Below are 17,293 nucleotides of genomic sequence, written 5' to 3'. Positions count from 1 at the left end.
TTTTAGGTGGGTAGAATTTTTAACAAAAGAGGGAGAATTGTTTGTGTAAGTGGTTAGTAATTTTGGTAAATGTTTGGCTAGTTTATGTGTAGGACTGTTTATACTATCTACAATAGGACGTAAAGGTGTACCTTGTTTGTGTATTTTTGGAGCATCATATATTCTGGGTGCTTTAATGTGTATGGGTTTAAGTTTTTTGACAATTTCTTTAGGCCAGGAAGTGATTTTGTTCAGTAACTTGCACACCTTATTCTTTTGTGAGTTGGTGGGATCTCGATCTATGATTTGATATGTAGACCGGTCTTGGAGCAGTGCATGCATTTTGCTTTCATATTCTGTTGTATCCATAACTACAGTGGCGTTTCCTTTGTCTGATTTGGTTATTGTAATGTGGTTATTATTGCGTAGTTCTTTTAGAGCTATTATTTCTTTATGCGGGATATTATTTTTGGGAGGCTTAGAATGGATAAGGATATTGGCCCCGTCTAACCTAATATTATTGGCTATGGCTGGAGGCAAGTTGTGAATCCCACGTTCAACGGAAGCCATTAAAAATTCTACCCACCTAAAAAGTATTTTAGAAAACCACACCTTAAATAGTTCAGACCTAATGGTGAGTTTTGATATCACCTCATTATTCACTAATGTACCACTGATTGAAACACTTAACTTACTAAATTCACAATTTCCCCCAGATATATTCCAGCTATTTAAATTCACAGTACAGGCAGGTTATTTTACATGGAAAGGGAAAATATACAAACAGATAGATGGGACAGCTATGGGTTCACCTCTTTCTCCCCCCCTTAGCCAACTTCTACATAGAACATCTGGAAAAATTAGCTATCAACACAGCCACTATCAAACCTAGCCTCTGGCTATGCTATGTTGACGATGTGTTTGCCATTTGGCCACATGGCCCAGACACATTGAATACATTTTTAATGCATCTAAATAGCCAGCATCCTAAAATCCACTTTACAATGGAACTAGAAACCAATGACTGCCTGCCTTTCTTGGACACACTGATCACACGTCTTCCAGAAGGTTCCTTATCATTTTCTGTTTATTTACAGAAAACCCACACATACAGGGAGATACTTAAACAATCACACCATCACCCTTCTCAACAATATGGTATCTTAAAAACACTAACCCATAGAGCTAGAGCAATCTGTTCCAATGACATTGCTCTCACTGCTGAACTTTCTCACCTACGTCAAACCTTCTTAAACAATGGTTATAATCCCCGTAAAATAGATAACATACTAAATGCTACCCATAAATCCCCTCTATCTACCACAGAAGACTACAACAAAACAATCACCATCCCATACATTAAAGGCACATCTGAAAAGACGTCTAGGGTGCTTAACAAACACCAATTACGCACAGTATTTAAACCTTATAAAAAATTAGCAACTCTCATCCGTTCACCTAAGGACAAATGCACTCCTTTATCACATCCTGGTGTCTATGAAGTGCCCTGTTCTTGCCATCAAACCTACTACAGACAGACAGGAAGAAATGTGGACATCCGCCTCAGTGAACACAAAATATATATCCGACACTTTCGCTATGGTAAGTCGGGTCTGGCAGACCATGCTCTGGATACCCCTGCACACAGGATCAATTGGAAAGAAACAAAAGTAATGCACAGAAGCTTCTACAAGTCAGAGAGGTTGTTCCTGGAATCAACAGAAGCCTTAAAACATACCCCAAACCTTAACAAGTATGGCTGTATAAATCTACCAAAGATTTGGGAGACAGTCATCTTAAGACCAAATTAATATTTATTACTTTTATTTTTTATCATTTGGACTACTATTTCAAAACTTTGAATATTTTTTTTTTTTTTTTTTGACCTAGATGGCGCCATATTAGGACTTTAGTCTTGTGTTGCACGCTGCAATCACTTATACTGTCCCCACTGTTAGACCGGATTGTGGTTGTCTTGCTTTTATAACAAACTTTGTGTTGTGTGCTCTGAAGATGCTGGATATATTACCAGCGAAATATTAGCTTTTAAGTTAATAAATAGTTATTTTCTTAACCATCTGTGTTCTTTTTATACCGTGAAACCTATCAGAACTTCCATGGAAAATGTTCATCCGAAATAGCATCAATAATTCCCCCACTTAGTAGCAAGCTCATTGGAGCATGTGCAGCTGCTGCTCAACATCCCTACACAGTGCACCATGAAACCCAGAACAAGTTTCTGTTGGTTTCAAGGCAAACTGCTATACTATGGAAGTGTTTCCCCAAATTTTTCCTAGAACAGAACATTTCACAAATCCTGAAATTTTAACAGAACACCTTGGTTAGAGTCTAGTATCATTGGTCTCGTATTCAAAGTAAAGTTAAGCACACACCATTGCAAAAGCAGGCTGTATCACATCACAAAAATACAACAGCGCACACTACAGGCATGATAGGCCTCAGTGCATCGCATTGACCTTGCTTGTGACCGCACATTTCCTAGGATACCTCCGTACTTCACTTGTGCTAGGAGTCATTAATGTCCTTAGGAGATCTTAAAATGTGGTGCATGGTTTTGACAGGTTTGAAAGCAATTCTGATGTTGAAAGACTTCATGAGTTTGGCTATTTTTGCTGAAACTGAGCCTGCATAAGGGATGACGATGTATATTGAGTGACAGGAGGTTGTTGCTGTGGAAGGTTTCTATGAAGAATCTTTTTGATCATTTTTTGGGTAACTATTGTTTACTAGTGTTTGAGAATATGAGAGTGAGTTCATCAAGGAGATCTTTTTCTTCTGAGATAATATTGGTCGCTCTATTTTTAAGCATATGTATTATGCTGAGTTTTTGCACAATATGGTGAGACGATTTGAAGTGCAGGTAACGTCTAGTGTCTGCTGGTTTTCGATAGATTGTGAGCTGGATGCGTCCATGAGGAGGATAAACAGAATAGGGATTAAGTGAATAACTAGCAATAAAAGGATTGGGAAGGAATATAAACAACAAGGTGTTCAAAATGCCCATGAGCAGTATAAAGCACAAGCAAGAAGTGTAACTAGCATGGTAAGGAATTGAGAGAAAATTAGCTAAGCAGGCCAAAGTAAATCCAAAAGAGATAAAGAGATTTGTTGCTGTGTAGCAAAGTAGAGAAAGAAGATTATGGAAAGATAACTTTAATCAGTGCTGATGGCAGGGAAGTGGTAGAAGCAAAAGAAATAGTTCAGTTACTAAGTGATCACCTTGCAAGGGTATATCATCTAGGTGGTGACTTTGCAGTTACTAAGGTCACAAAGACTAACGTAAGCAATGAGGTAGATTAACAGAAGGTACTCAGTATACTGAAAAATATCAATGTGAACACAGCAGTAGGCCTAGATGGTATGTCTGCTCGTATGCAAAGAGAATGTGCAAGTAAACTGGCACTGCCTCTGATGAAGATGTTCAATCTAAGTCCAGCTCTAGCAAGGTTCCAAGAGAGTGGAAAAAGGGTAACATAGCCCCAAGACAAGTCGCACATTACAGACCAATCAGTATCTCTGGTTAAAGTAATTGGAAAAGTTGGTTAAAAGTAAAATTCAGGAAAGGGTGGATAGGAATGTGATACTTTATAAGGAGCAGCATGGTTTTGTAAAAGGTAGGTCCTGCCTCAGTAATTTATTCACATTTTATAATAAGGTGACAGCAGAACTGGATAAAGGAAATGACCACACCATGATACTGCTGGATTTTGCAAAGGCATTTTATAGAATATAGCATGGAAAACTATTACATAAGTTGAAGCAAATGGGAATAGACATGAGGCTGGAGGCATGGTATGGTGGAATGGAATCAAGGCAAATTAGAGCCTCTAGTGGAGTGTCCCAAGGCTCTGTACTAGGACCACTACTCGTTAATTTGTACATTAATGATATAGCAGACAATTTGAAGGGGGAATATTCAGTTGTTTGCTGATGATGCAAAACTAGGGAGGGCAACAGTTGATAAAGTGATGTAGATATCTATCTTACAAGATGATTTAAATAAATTGGCAGTGTGGTCAAAGTACAATGGTGTTCAATTCAATGTTGTAAAATGTAAGGTAATGTACTATGGCATGAAAAGATTACACATTTTGTATCATATTGAATATACTAGTTTACAGGAAATTGGCTAAGGATCTGGGGATGATGGTGGATAGAGATTTGAAATTCAGAGGACATATTGCAAGAGTTGGCAAAATAGATCAGAGAATTACTTGATACTGAAGAATACAGTGATGAGAATGAGAACCCTCGATGAGACTTTGGACTCCTTGGAGGTGTCACATAATAATATAATATAATAATTATAAGGCTATGATTCAGCCATATGTTGACTACTGTGCACAGATTTGGTCACCTGCATTTCTTGAGGATAAGGAGGTGGTGGAGAGGATTCAGAGAAGAGTGACCAAGCTGATAACAGGTATGTGGAATGTTCTCTCTGAGAACATATTGACAGTGTCTGGATTGCAGAGTTTAGCTGACAGGTGGAGGAAAGGGATATGATAAAAACTTATAAGTTACTTGAAAGTTTCTATCTTAAGTTTCTTAAAAGCAATCTTACAGGAGAAGACATTGACACAGAAGAGATTTTTATATATGTATGGGGAAGCAGGGAGAAAACAAGGGGTCACACTTGGAAAAGTGTGGTTATTAAGGATATGCTAACTAGGTTCTTTACTTGTAGAGTGGTGACCGAGTGGAATGAATTGCCAGAGGTGGTTGTGAACACCTCAATAGTAAATAGGTTTAAGGAGATGTATAATAGGTATTGTGTTAATGGATAGAGTGGGTCTCCCTCAATGAGTCTTCTTTTGACTTAATAGAGTGTCCATATAAATAATAATAACAATAAATATAGTTTACATGAAATATGAGTATCATTATTTAATAAATACCATATTTATTCATGCAACTGTATTATATTCTACCCTTCCTTTATATATGTCCAAATTTTATAAAAACCAATTTTCAGTTCAATGAACCTTTATGCTAATTATGTTACCTGCCAGACAACTACAATAGTATCCAGCTTCTTAGTAAGTCTCTCTCTCTCTCTCTCACACACACACACACTTAATTATGCATACTGTAAATGCAAACTTCCATTTCTTAGAGACTTAGGTCATTAATTAGGAATTTAAAGCAGTTCATATATTTTATCTCTAATATCTGGGGTGCACATCATTCCACATTCAAAATTGTGGAAAGATATGCATCCCAAGGAGTTACTTACCTTACTTCGTAAATACTTCCGAATTACTCGATTGGAACGAGCACATTCGATAAGTGAACTGAGTATAGGAGAAATAGCTTCATTACAATTTCTGATAGGCTATAAAAGAAATACATTTATAAATTATACTTCTAACATATCTTAGTAATAATTTAAAAAGAAAGTTTCATAATCTGATGCACATACAAGGTTAAAAGAAATAAGTAAATTTATGTGGTGGTGGGAGAGAAACAAGCTTCAATCTGTTAATTTCAGGTATAATGCTGACTGATTTCTAGCTACTTCTGCTATAACTGATTCATTTTCTTTGTGAATTATCTCAAATATCAGCTGAAATCTTAACATGCTCTCCAGAAATGGGATCAGAATGTATATGACTGATCTATAGATGATGTGAAAACATTTTACAAAATTATCAATGTTTTACTAAATTAAAACTTTTAAATTTAAAATACACTTTTCTATTTAGAAGATTATAATTTATGACAGAATACATACTAGTATCATATGTTACATTCAAATACTAAATCATATATAAATTAATATTATCTTGATATTTCTTACTAATTATTATTACTATAATGTATGCTCCTCTACAGAGTTAAAGATTTGTCAAAGGAGGACCTCAGCAATAACTATATTAAAGTAAAATATAATATGCATCATTGCAGGGCATAAAAAGAACACTCTTCTACTAATCCATGAGGAGAGAATTTTTGGTAGATAAGTAAAAATCAGAACAGGTGTTTCAGTTTAATCATCAATTTTATTTAGGTATATTCCAGCTGTAGTTGCTTTTTTGGGGTCAGAGCTGGACAACTAGGGGTAGCCCACCACATCAGAGGATGTTATTGTAAATGAGGTGTCAAATCACCCTCCAATTGTTGAGAGTGACCATGAAGTGATTACCTTGGTGGTTGTCACCAGTGTGAGGATTTCTGTGAGGAAAGGGTACATGTGGAACTACAAGGCTGGTAATTATAAGAAGCTCAGGAGACAGCTTGCTGGTGTAGCATGGAAAGAGTGGAAAGGCGATCAATGCTGCTTGGGAAATATTCAAGAGCTATCTAGTAGAAGCAATGTCTAAATATATTCCAAGGTTCAGAAAGTTAAATAAGGTAGGAATTGAAATGGAAATAACGAAATTAAGCATGCAATACAAAAAAAAAAAAAAAAAAAAAAAAAAAACGATTATGGAGGCAACATAAAATGAGTAGTAATAATCAACTTCATGAATGTTACAAAGAACAGGCAAGGAAGGTAACTTGGGTGGTAAGGGTAGCAAAAGTTCAGTACGAGTGGCGAAGCAAAAAAAAAATCCTACTGAGTTCTTTCAATATGTAGCGAGTGAAAAAAAAAGAAAAAAAAAGAGATTATGGAAGGATGACAATGACTGTGGAAAATGGTATAAGAACAACTGCTGCAGAGGATATAGCTCAGATATTTAATGAACAGTTCATAAAGATATTTAATTCTTCTGAATGTGACATTAAGAGTTTGAGAGCAGTGGATGAGGAGAGGACAGCCTGACTGTGAGTGAAGAGGTATATGGGGGAATTGAGCAAACCTGATATATCACCAATGTGGGCTGTGGGACTTGATATATCACCAATTTTTGAAGGAATGTGCCAGGGAGTTGACAATCTGCTTTGACATTTGTTTAACATGAGTTGGTTAAATGGTGTTTTCTTTTGTTCTCCTTTTGTTTCTCTCCCAAGTGAAATTCACAGAATTTGAGCTGCCAAGTGTCAGTTTATGTTCCAAAGGAGTGGACTACCTACTTATAAATTAAGTGACAATGACACACATTAGTATACTCAGATTTTGCGAAGACATGATAGATTACCACATAAGTTAACAGTCAAACTAGAACAGATGGGGTTGAATATTAGAGTAGTGCATTCAATTGGAGATTAGCTGTCTGATAGGTATCAAAAAGTTGTGTATGGGGTGTATGGGAGAGCAATATTGCAGAAGAGGAAAATCACTAGTGGTGTGCCTCAGGGTCTGTTTTAGGGCCATTGCTCTTTAAATTATATATTAATGATATTGGGGAAGATTTGGATGGGGATATTCAGTTTGCAGTTTGGATGAACTATGAGTAGTAGTTCTGTTAAATCTTGATAAGTGGGAATCCTAAAGAATTCCACATCTATCATCGTTTAACAGATAGAAAATTAAGATACAAATTTTTATGTAGGAAAATGCTTGCTTCTAAGTATATGCTATATACATGTAATATAATATAAAATTATGTTAGCATAAAGAAAAGAGATTGTACGTTGTTAGAGGAAATAATAATTCTTTTGATTGTGCAAGGCCGTTAATACTGTATAAATTGAACAAAGATTTACTAAATTTTATAATAATTGTCTGAGGAATGACTTGCATAAAATATTGTAAACAAAAGTTCAAAGGGCAAAGGCACGGCAACAGAAGGAGAGGTGGCCTCAGGCAGTCGCAGGCTCACAGCACGTGGCAGAGCGTGGTCAGAAGAAAATCAGAAACAAACAGTATGAAGCGAGACCCACGTGGGTGAAATGCTATGCATTGGGTGAGTTATGAAGGTTACAGTGATTACTGGTAGGGGAGATAGAAATAAAAGGGTTAGGAACCCCCCCCCTCACTCTCGTAAATTTTTTCTTCCCTTGGCTGGTGGTCGGAGGTCGTTTGGCAGATAGAAGGTTGCACGGAGGAGCAGCTCTATCCCGAAGTGCTCGGACTAGGAACAGCGGTAAGCTATGTTCAGAGTCCGGTGAGCGATAGCAGGAAATGCCGTCCAAGTGCTGGCAATGTTATAAGCTCCTGATCATGTGATGAAGGAGTACATCACTGCTCGTGTATCCGCAGTCCTTGGAAACACTCAACGTCTAGGTAGCAGACATCGTGAAGGAGAAACCACCCAATGCCATAGTTATGCCAGGAACAACTCAGTCATGCCAGAATCATGTGAAATCACAGAATGATTGGATAATCCAAGGTACCTCATCGTCTAAGTGAACAAGAAGGAAGATTGACCGAAGGAAGACAGTCCAAATTGAAGGAACAATTATGAAAAGCCTTAGTGTATGGTAACGTTAAAATTTCCTTTGTCTATGCTATGTGTGTAACTTACTATGGCGTTAAGTTAAATGAAATTAAGAGACATTAAGGATCAAGGACTTTGATTTAATTAGAGCAGGACTGTAGCATGTTAACAGTAGAAAGTACAGTGAGTTAGCTCATATACAGGTTAATTTAATGTGTATGCTTTAGAGAAAGCTGAGATGAATTAGTCTGAGTAATGAGATATATAATGAATGTTTAATGAAAAAATATTACTCTAAAATAACCATCTCTGTTAATGATTTATTAGGAATGCTGTTTTTGATACTCTTGTTTCATTAAGGATACATGCAATCTTATCTGATTAGTATTAGAATTTAGTATGAATGTCAATTGTATTGTAAATGTGTTAATGTGCTTAATAAACCTTTGCTATTTTTAAACCTAAGTGTCTGAATTCTAGAATCCGATGCACCACTTGTAAAAGATTCGAATCTGAACGGGGAAGAATAGGTTACATTGTGGGTCACGACTGCAAATCAATAGTCACTTGTGTCCATCTTGAAATCTTCTTGGTTAAGATAACTTTACTTAATCTAACCGTTTTAGGTGGCACAGCAAAAAAAATAAATATTCCTAGAGTTCTATGAGAAGATAGATTTCAAGAACTTTGCCACTCAGGTTTTGGCTCGCTCCTAAGGTAATCCCTTTGTGTCTTGGAGGTACCACGTGTCTCTTTAGGAAAGATCGGAAGTATAGAACACAAAATTGACAGTTTAAGAGATTGGGACACAACATAAATGGTGCAGCTGATAGGATTGAGAATTAAGATAAAATATATATATATAAATTTCTTTTCGCAAACAAGTAGGTTTCGGATTCTAGAAAAAATAAAAATTGTCTTGAAGATAGAAAAGGTTGAATTTTGGGAATTTTGAATTTAGAACTTACTATTGAAAGATTGTGTTAACTCAGATTGCAACAAATAGCAGTTCAGGCATGAATGATGAAGAATTCTTCAAGTGCATTAACCCCCAACAAGTGTTTCCTCAATTCTCCAGGGAGAAAACGGACGATGTAATGTCATTTTTTTTATTATATAGAGGAACTAAGAAAGGCTGGGGGATGGTCTGATTTTCAATTACTGGTCCTACTCCGGAGCAAGTTGACAGGAAAGGCCAGGCCTTTCCTATACTCCTCTCCCATTCTGAAGGAGACTTTGGAGTACTCCAAATTTAAAGAGGTCCTAATTTCTCAGTTCTCAAGATTGAGACCTGAGAGGTCTCAATCTTGAGAACTGAGACCTAGGACCAAATTTATGGAAGCTACAAAGATGTTCTCAGAAGGATGGGAAGAATATCTCTGAGTTTCAAAACCAATTGCTAACAGTGGGCAGTATATTGAGTGTCTCCAGTGAGGAAAGACCCCACTTGGACTGGACTGTCATCCAGCAATTTTGACAAGGGATTAGACAAGAACTGAGGGAAGCTGCGTTCAATAAGAAAATATCGAATCTAGACCAGTGTTACAATGTGGTCAAGGAACGGGAACTAATGCTTGGGGATATCCGTCCCACAACTGTTCCTGGTCTTGTCAACTTAGTTGACAAGACCAGGAACAGTTGTGGCAAGGAAAAGTCAAAGAGTAAGAAGGGGAATGAGGGTTCATGCAGCGAAGATGAACTGACAGAAGCCTCTTCTGAGATATGTAATGTATGATCAATTGTTAAGCAAGAAGTGGAACTTCTTCAAAAACCAGTCATAGAGAGATTGGATGAAATGATGAGACAAATGGAAACCTTGTCCCTAAAGAACCGTGAGACTAGTGGCTTCATGACTGAAGATACCACAAGGATAATCAAAGAGGAGGTAGAAAAATTACAGAGGCCCCTCCTTGATAAACTGGATATAGTTATGCAGAAATTAGCAGAGATAACGTCCAATAAGACTGAGGACTTCCCATCAAATTCTAGATGAAACAGTGAGCAATGGGACAGGAGAGAGCCTCCCAGATGCTACAATTGTGATAAGATTGGGCACCTTGCCTGCAATTGTTTTAGCGGAAGGAGGCACTCTAATAGAAATCTAAACAAGGACACTAGGTCTCATATGTATATGAATAGGACCTGGAGCAAGGGGAAAAGAATGTTCTTGGAAGAGAATATTCTTTTCTAAAGGGCAGGTCTGTGGAAGATATTGCACTGCTTTAATAGATACTTGGTTTAAGACCTCCATCATTTCCGAGGACTACTTTAGGAAACTAAAGCCTTATGTGAAGAGTGAGGTCACAAACCTCAAAGAATCAGTGAAAATTTCTGGAGTCTCAGCCTCAATAACTCACGTGACCAAGTCTGTACGTCTGAAAGTTTGCTTCTCAGAGTTCAAGCTGTGTGCTTGGCATGAGTTTCTGGTTCTATCCAGGACGTCTCTTCCACACATAAAACTAATTCTGGGCAATGATTTCTTGACAAGATACAACTTTAAATGCAACTATGCGTGATGGGAAGTGTACCTTCTTGGCAGAAAATGAATCACCTAAGAGCATTGTAAGGTACGATTCCACAAGAGTGAAAGGGGCCACTAAAATTTGAATATAGGAAAGGGACTGTTAAGGAATTGCCTAGCAAATCATTCAAGGAACCTGTATGCAAAAATTTGGATGGGATGGAGCCTCTATTGTCTGGCAAAACAGAACCACAAGTAAAGATTGATTCACCAAATCAAGAAACATCAGAAAAAAAGGATTCTGATGAGAAAAACCAAAACTTGGATAAAATTCCTCCTGCTGTAATGGAAGTAAATTTTGTTGGCATTAGAAATGAGAAGGGGAGGAAGTCAAGACAAATAAGTTGCACTCACGATAAAACAGGTAATAGTGGCACAAGCCCCAGATACACGTGCTGTTTCGTAAATAGCTCAATGATTATTGGGGAAGGAAGGAACAGGAAATCAGCTAGATAAAAGATTATTAATCTTTTATCTAGCCTGACCCCTAGTGAAAAAAAAAAAAAAAGTGTGTAGGTTTACTGCAAACCTACACACACGTACCACCACCCAACACAAAAATAAGCATCCTCAAACAGAGCACTAACTATTTGCTCAAATGAACAAGCTCTAAAACAAGAACTCAAAATCATTAACCACAACATTTGTAAAAAATGGCCATAATAAAAAAAAAATTCACAAGATTCTCCATAAAAATACCACTAAAAACAAAAAAGATTATAAGAATGCCACAGCTATACCATATGTTAGAGGCATCTCAGAAAAAATAGACAGAATACTACAGAAATACAACATCAAGACTACCTTCAAACCACTGACAAAATTAAGAAATTTACTCAGTTCTTCCAAAGATCTGCTTCCACACCCAGCCCACCCAGGGGTTTACAAAATCCAATGTACATGTAACCTACCCTACATAGGGGAAACAGGACGCACTATCCCAATCACAAAAGAAACACAAACAACACATTAAATACCTCCACTATGGGAAAACAGGCCTATCAGACCATGCACTCCAAACATACCATAGAATTGACTGGAAAGGCACCAAGTCCTTATACTATACCAAAACCTGGTTTGAGAGAAAATTTAAAGACGCCTGTGAAATGCTAAAACACAGTCCAAACCTGAACAAAAATGAAGGACTAATCATTCCAAGAATGATTAGGATCCATCTGCAACCCTTATACTGTAGCACTGGAACAAGTCCAAAAGGATATCTCAATATGAGAGGACTTTAGAAATGTTTAATATAGTTCTATTTTTATATTTATGTTTTTTTTAAAACTTTATTATTTTATTTTTTATTATTTTTAAAAATTTTTGAATATTATTAACCTTTTTTTTTTTTTTTCCACTAGAGGTCAGGCTAGATAAAAGATTAATAAGCAGCTTAGATTCATTTTATCTTTGTAAAGTGTAGTAGCATGCAGCTTGCTCCTCATATATATGTATTTTTCTGATATTTTCGAACTCAATACAGAGGTCGAAATGTCAATTGTTACTTTCCTAATATTAAGTAAATTAATTATTTCAACACGTGTTGTGTTTCCCTAAATTCTTAACCATGAATAAGGTAGTTTCTGATCTCTGGAATGTTGAATATGAGAAAAGGTTGAGAAGATGCAATTTACAGAGTAGCAGATAGGAGGAAGAAAGGTTATATGATAGAGACGTACAAGTTGGTAAAAGGTCGTTATAGGATCAATGTTGAAGAAGTTTTTCATAAAATGGTGGGAGATCAGGGGAGAACAAGAGGTCATCTCTGTAAGCTGTATAAGGAGGGTGTGAACAAGGGAGTGAAGTCAGCAAAGGATTTTCATGCATTTAAGGCACGGTATGATGAGCTATGTGTATGAAAAAGGGACACCAACTGGATGACTCTGATTCCATGGGTCTTAGAATAATAGGTTATCCTCCTGCAGCTGACAGCATATATTGCCACATGTTTGCAATTTAAGCATTGCTCTTATTGTGTTTATCTCTTCTCAATATTGAGAAGGGTAGGAAACTTGGTCAGAAATTTAAGAAATAATAAATAACATTTCCTAATGTAAGTGTCATTCCATTACTCCATAACATTTTTTTTTCATTATGTCGTCCACTTACATTTCAATATTTAGATCTAAGGATAGCTTTGTGAACTTTGATATTACCAAAACAGTCTTGATAAGACAGTCATATCTTAATTATATATATATATATATATATATATATATATATTTTTTTTTTTTTTTTAAATTAGTCCTGTCTTATCTCTCAGGAGAAAGATCATACTTCATTTCTCCTTACTATTTATAATACCTAAATTTCCAACAAGAGATTTCTCTTCTCTGGCTGACATTCACTTCTAGTCTTGCACACACATCTCATCCATAGCTTCTTCAGCCTTCAAAAAAACCTTTGTGTACATTTTAGCTCAAAGCACTAGTTTTCATTTGTAAAACTGCTAATAATGTATAAATTTCAAATCTGGCCAAATACTGATCACATATTTCTGGTGGTATACCTAATACCTCACTAAAATGCTTTTGATATCTAGAAGAAGACAATCTGATTAATTGATGACCTCTCTCTCTGTCATAATGATTTTATATCTGCATTATGTCACTTCTATAGGTATTATCATGGACAATATTCTGCTGAACAGGCCATTATCATTTCTCCACTTACTTCCAAAATTGTAAGAACATGAGAAGCTGTTGTCAACATCAACTTAATATCTTGCTTCACACTTATTGAAATTACTTTTATTCCTCCTCTTTCATTTTGTCTACTTCTGATGTGAAACAACTTCATTCTGTCTTTCCCAAAGAGTACAACTTCAGATGTTCAAGAAAATACAGATTTCCCTGTCTTATTACTCTCTTGCCAACACATGACACTTATGTACTACAGGTTTTGCAATCCTTCATGTGTCAATTTGATAAATAGTGTAACCACAACATTTTGCTTTCCTCCCCCTCCCCATTTTTTCCTCCTTAGGCCAGATTTGAAGGACATGCAATATCTATAACAAATTACTCATCGAGTTGAGCAGTCATCTCTGTATTTGCACATTTTTAAATTAAATGAAAGTGTGTGGGAGTCAATTATTAATCTACAGTTTAATGGCTTGTGCTTATGTTTGCTAATTGGTTTGTATACAATTACAGTAAGTAATATTTCATTAAATTACATTGATACACTTAAAGTAATATCTTCAGTGGTACAAAAGCCAAGTGATGGTTCTTATAATATACAATAAAGTATGAAACTAACTACCTAACCTTAGTTAATAAAATAACATTACTTGCAACAGATTTGATTTTGGTTTAAGAACATCAGTGAAACAGATCTAAAATATTACTTTTACACAAATTCTACAAATAATAATTATTGTGATAAATTTAAATATTACATTTCACATGCATTTTGTAATTAGTAAAAAAAAATATACCTTTTCAGTCAAAAGTCTGTTTTCTAGGAAGTCTAACAATACAACTACTGCTTCCATATTCATTCCCTCAAATTCCCATTCTTTGTTTTCACCTTTACCACCTGGAATATCTGTTAGTGGAGTAAGAAGTTCTTCATAGCTAGATGGGGGCATGCTGGTCAAGAGATTTACAGTATGGCTATAAAGAAACATAAGTTTCTCACTAAAAATATTCTTGCATTTAGTAATGCATATATAAAACACAATGAACACTTTCAAGAAATTAATGTTAAATCATGTTAATTAAAAAAAAACATTTGTTAGTTATCCACATTTGATGTCACTGGATGCTGTATGGGCACTCCCGCTTCAGTTTTGGGAGCGAAGCCTGTTATAGGAAGTGGTAGGGTTGCAGAAGCCCTTTCCACACACAACTAGTAAGCCAATCACAAACATCCATGCCCAATGTGGGATTTGAACCTGCAGCCTCTTGGCTAGAGAGCAGATATGCTAACCACTCGACAAATGAAGCTTATCAATTTAAACAGTTTCACATGAAAATCGAGCAGTATGGCATTATAAGACATACAGATATCACCATAAATATTCATCATCCACATCATCTGTGTAAAGTATGTTGAGGCTAACATGAATAAGAGCATTGTAGTCCAACTCCGCAGCCAAGTTACTGAAATTTCTATGAGTTCAGACAACTTATACTCTTGATGTTTTCTGTGAATTTCATTCATCTTCCTAATGTTAAATTAAAGATGCCAAGAAATTATATTCTTGGTTTAATTCTTTATCCAAGTGTAAGCAAACAAAGTTTGTATGTGAAGTAACTTCACGACTGGGTAACTTGTATATAGAGGCTAATGACTTGAAATCACTTCATTCATCTTCCTAATGTAACTATAAATTAAAGATGCCAAGAAATTATATTCTTGGTTTAATTCTTTATCCAAGTGTAAGCAAACAAAGTTTGTATGTGAAGTAACTTCACGACTGGGTAACTTGTATATAGAGGCTAATGACTTGAAATCACTTGCCTTAGTATCCAATAATGCAACATATACTTACAAACATTTATAATGCTAGGCATTATGGGAAGGTCACTATCCAGACCAGTTTCAACCATTTATTGAGGTCTGATCAGTGGAATCCAGACCCAGAAGTGATACCAAGGTTGAAGTAATGCAGAAATCATATTTCCATACACAAGTAGCAGAAAGGTGTCATACCTTATTACTAAAAATACTCTGGATTCGTAAAGATATGTGCTTTGCATTATTGAATACTAAGGCAAGTGATGTGAAGTCGTTAGCCTTTATATACGAGTTGCCCAACCGCGAAATTACTTCAGGCACAAGCTTTGCTTACACTTGGATAAAAGATTAAACCAAGAATATAATTTCTTGTATTTAATTTATAGTATAACCAAGTGGAAAATCTTTCAACATCAACTTTATTGTTTTTCTTTCATTCATGCTATTATTGGAATATAGTAATGGAATTCTTCTCTGATCACCTGGTTGGGTTTCGATTTCAGTCCATTCTGTTTTATTTATTTTCCTTAAACACTTGTTTACGAAGGCTGTCAATATTTGGTAATTCAAGTCTCTGCAACAAAGAACCTATGGGGAGTATCACTGAGCAATATATTATTTGTTTTTAAGTTCTTTGGAGAGATGTGTACTTTCCATATATTTGTAAGTTTGGTTACAGCAGACCACCTTCTGTGTTTAATAGTGTCTTCATAATTTAACTTGTCTGTGATAGAAGCACCTTTTTTTTTCTTTTTCTTTTTTTTGTCCCTTCTACTTCAGTTTCTTCTCCATTTCTGTCTATGGTCATTATTGTGGGTTAACTGAAATTTATCTGCATTGAATACCTACAATACAACCTTATTTGGTTGTATTGTAGGTATTCAAACACATACTTTAATTCAGAGTTTAAGTTAGTTTAAATTAATATTAAGAGTCAGGGTTTAAACTTTAAGTCAGAAGTGATGTAAATAAGCAGGAGAGCAGACTGGGTGAGCTCACAGTGATTGTGAATGGAGGTGAGTAGTATGAGTGATGAGAACAGGAATACAAGCTAAACAGAAATGATTGGAGGGGTCAGAGAGAGAGAGAAAGAGAAAATGGTGTGCGTAAGAATGGATTCTGGAAGCAGTAATGAATGCATGCATGGGGATGTATAGAAATGGAATGGTCTGGGAAGTAGTGGAGTTTGAGGAGATATATGGACAATGGGTAAAGGTGAGCAAACAGGAGCAGGTGTGGAAGTCACAGACAAGGGGTGGCATGGGTAAGACTGTTTATAGAACAAGAAATGAATTGCTATGCTTATGTATGAATACCAGAAGTATCAGAAATAAGGGAGATGAAATTGTTGCACTGACTGAGTTTATTCTCCTGCAAATAGTTGGAAAAAGTGAAACATGGCTAAATGAGAATGATAACCTAACAGAAATAGAAAGGTTAAAGTATGATGCTTTTTGTGGAACAGAGAGAAAGAGAGCTGCTCCTGCTGATTATAATGAGGAAACATACCTGCATCAGGTTGAGATACAAGGGGAAAATAGTAGCAGTATAGTGTGAGGCAGAAGTTAACAGAATGAGATATTTAATTGGCTGTTGCTATAGGCTGAGGAATGTGGAGGGTGAAGACAAAGAAATGTATACACAACTTGGCTTAGTGAGCAAAAGAAGGGTGATCATTATAAATGATTTTAATTATGGTGATACTGGGAATGAATAGATGGAATCACAGAAGAAAGAGATTAAATTTCTTGAATTCTTAGGTGATATGTAAAGGAGGGCACACCTGGGTTGATAGTCTTAGATCTGATCATATCATCAGAGAATGTACCTGTGAACAGAATATCTAATCTGCCCCCAGATGACAAGAATGACCATTAAGGTGATCACCTTTGTTGGTCACCAGACCTATGAGAATAGTGAAGAACGGATAAATGTGGAACAACCTAGTAATTATGAAAAACAAAGAAGATAGATGGTGCTTGGGCACTGATTAAGAGATATTTAACAGCACCGTATGCAAGTGTATTCCAAAGGTGAGAAGGCT

At 36.0% G+C, this 17,293-nt stretch overlaps 1 protein-coding gene across 1 annotated transcript in view; it reads right to left on the bottom strand.

Moving 5' to 3' along the window:
• Window positions 1-17,293, bottom strand: part of ric8a (ric8 guanine nucleotide exchange factor A) — a 340,114-nt gene that overhangs the window by 141,763 nt on the left and 181,058 nt on the right. Inside the window, exons 9-10 of the mRNA XM_090393889.1 lie at window positions 14,225-14,402; window positions 5,237-5,335 (exon numbers count right to left, since the gene is read on the bottom strand). Of these exons, the coding sequence (XP_090250015.1) occupies window positions 5,237-5,335; window positions 14,225-14,402 (277 nt within the window). The remainder of the gene's footprint in view (window positions 1-5,236; window positions 5,336-14,224; window positions 14,403-17,293) is intronic.

Source organism: Typopeltis vanoorti, chromosome 6, assembly GCF_054136105.1.
Source record: "Typopeltis vanoorti isolate ZY-2024b chromosome 6, IOZ_Tvanoo_1.0, whole genome shotgun sequence".
Taxonomy (NCBI): Eukaryota; Metazoa; Arthropoda; class Arachnida; order Uropygi; family Thelyphonidae; genus Typopeltis; species Typopeltis vanoorti.
The sequence above is the reverse complement of the archived record's forward strand: the minus strand, read 5'-3'. Positions and strand labels throughout refer to the sequence as shown.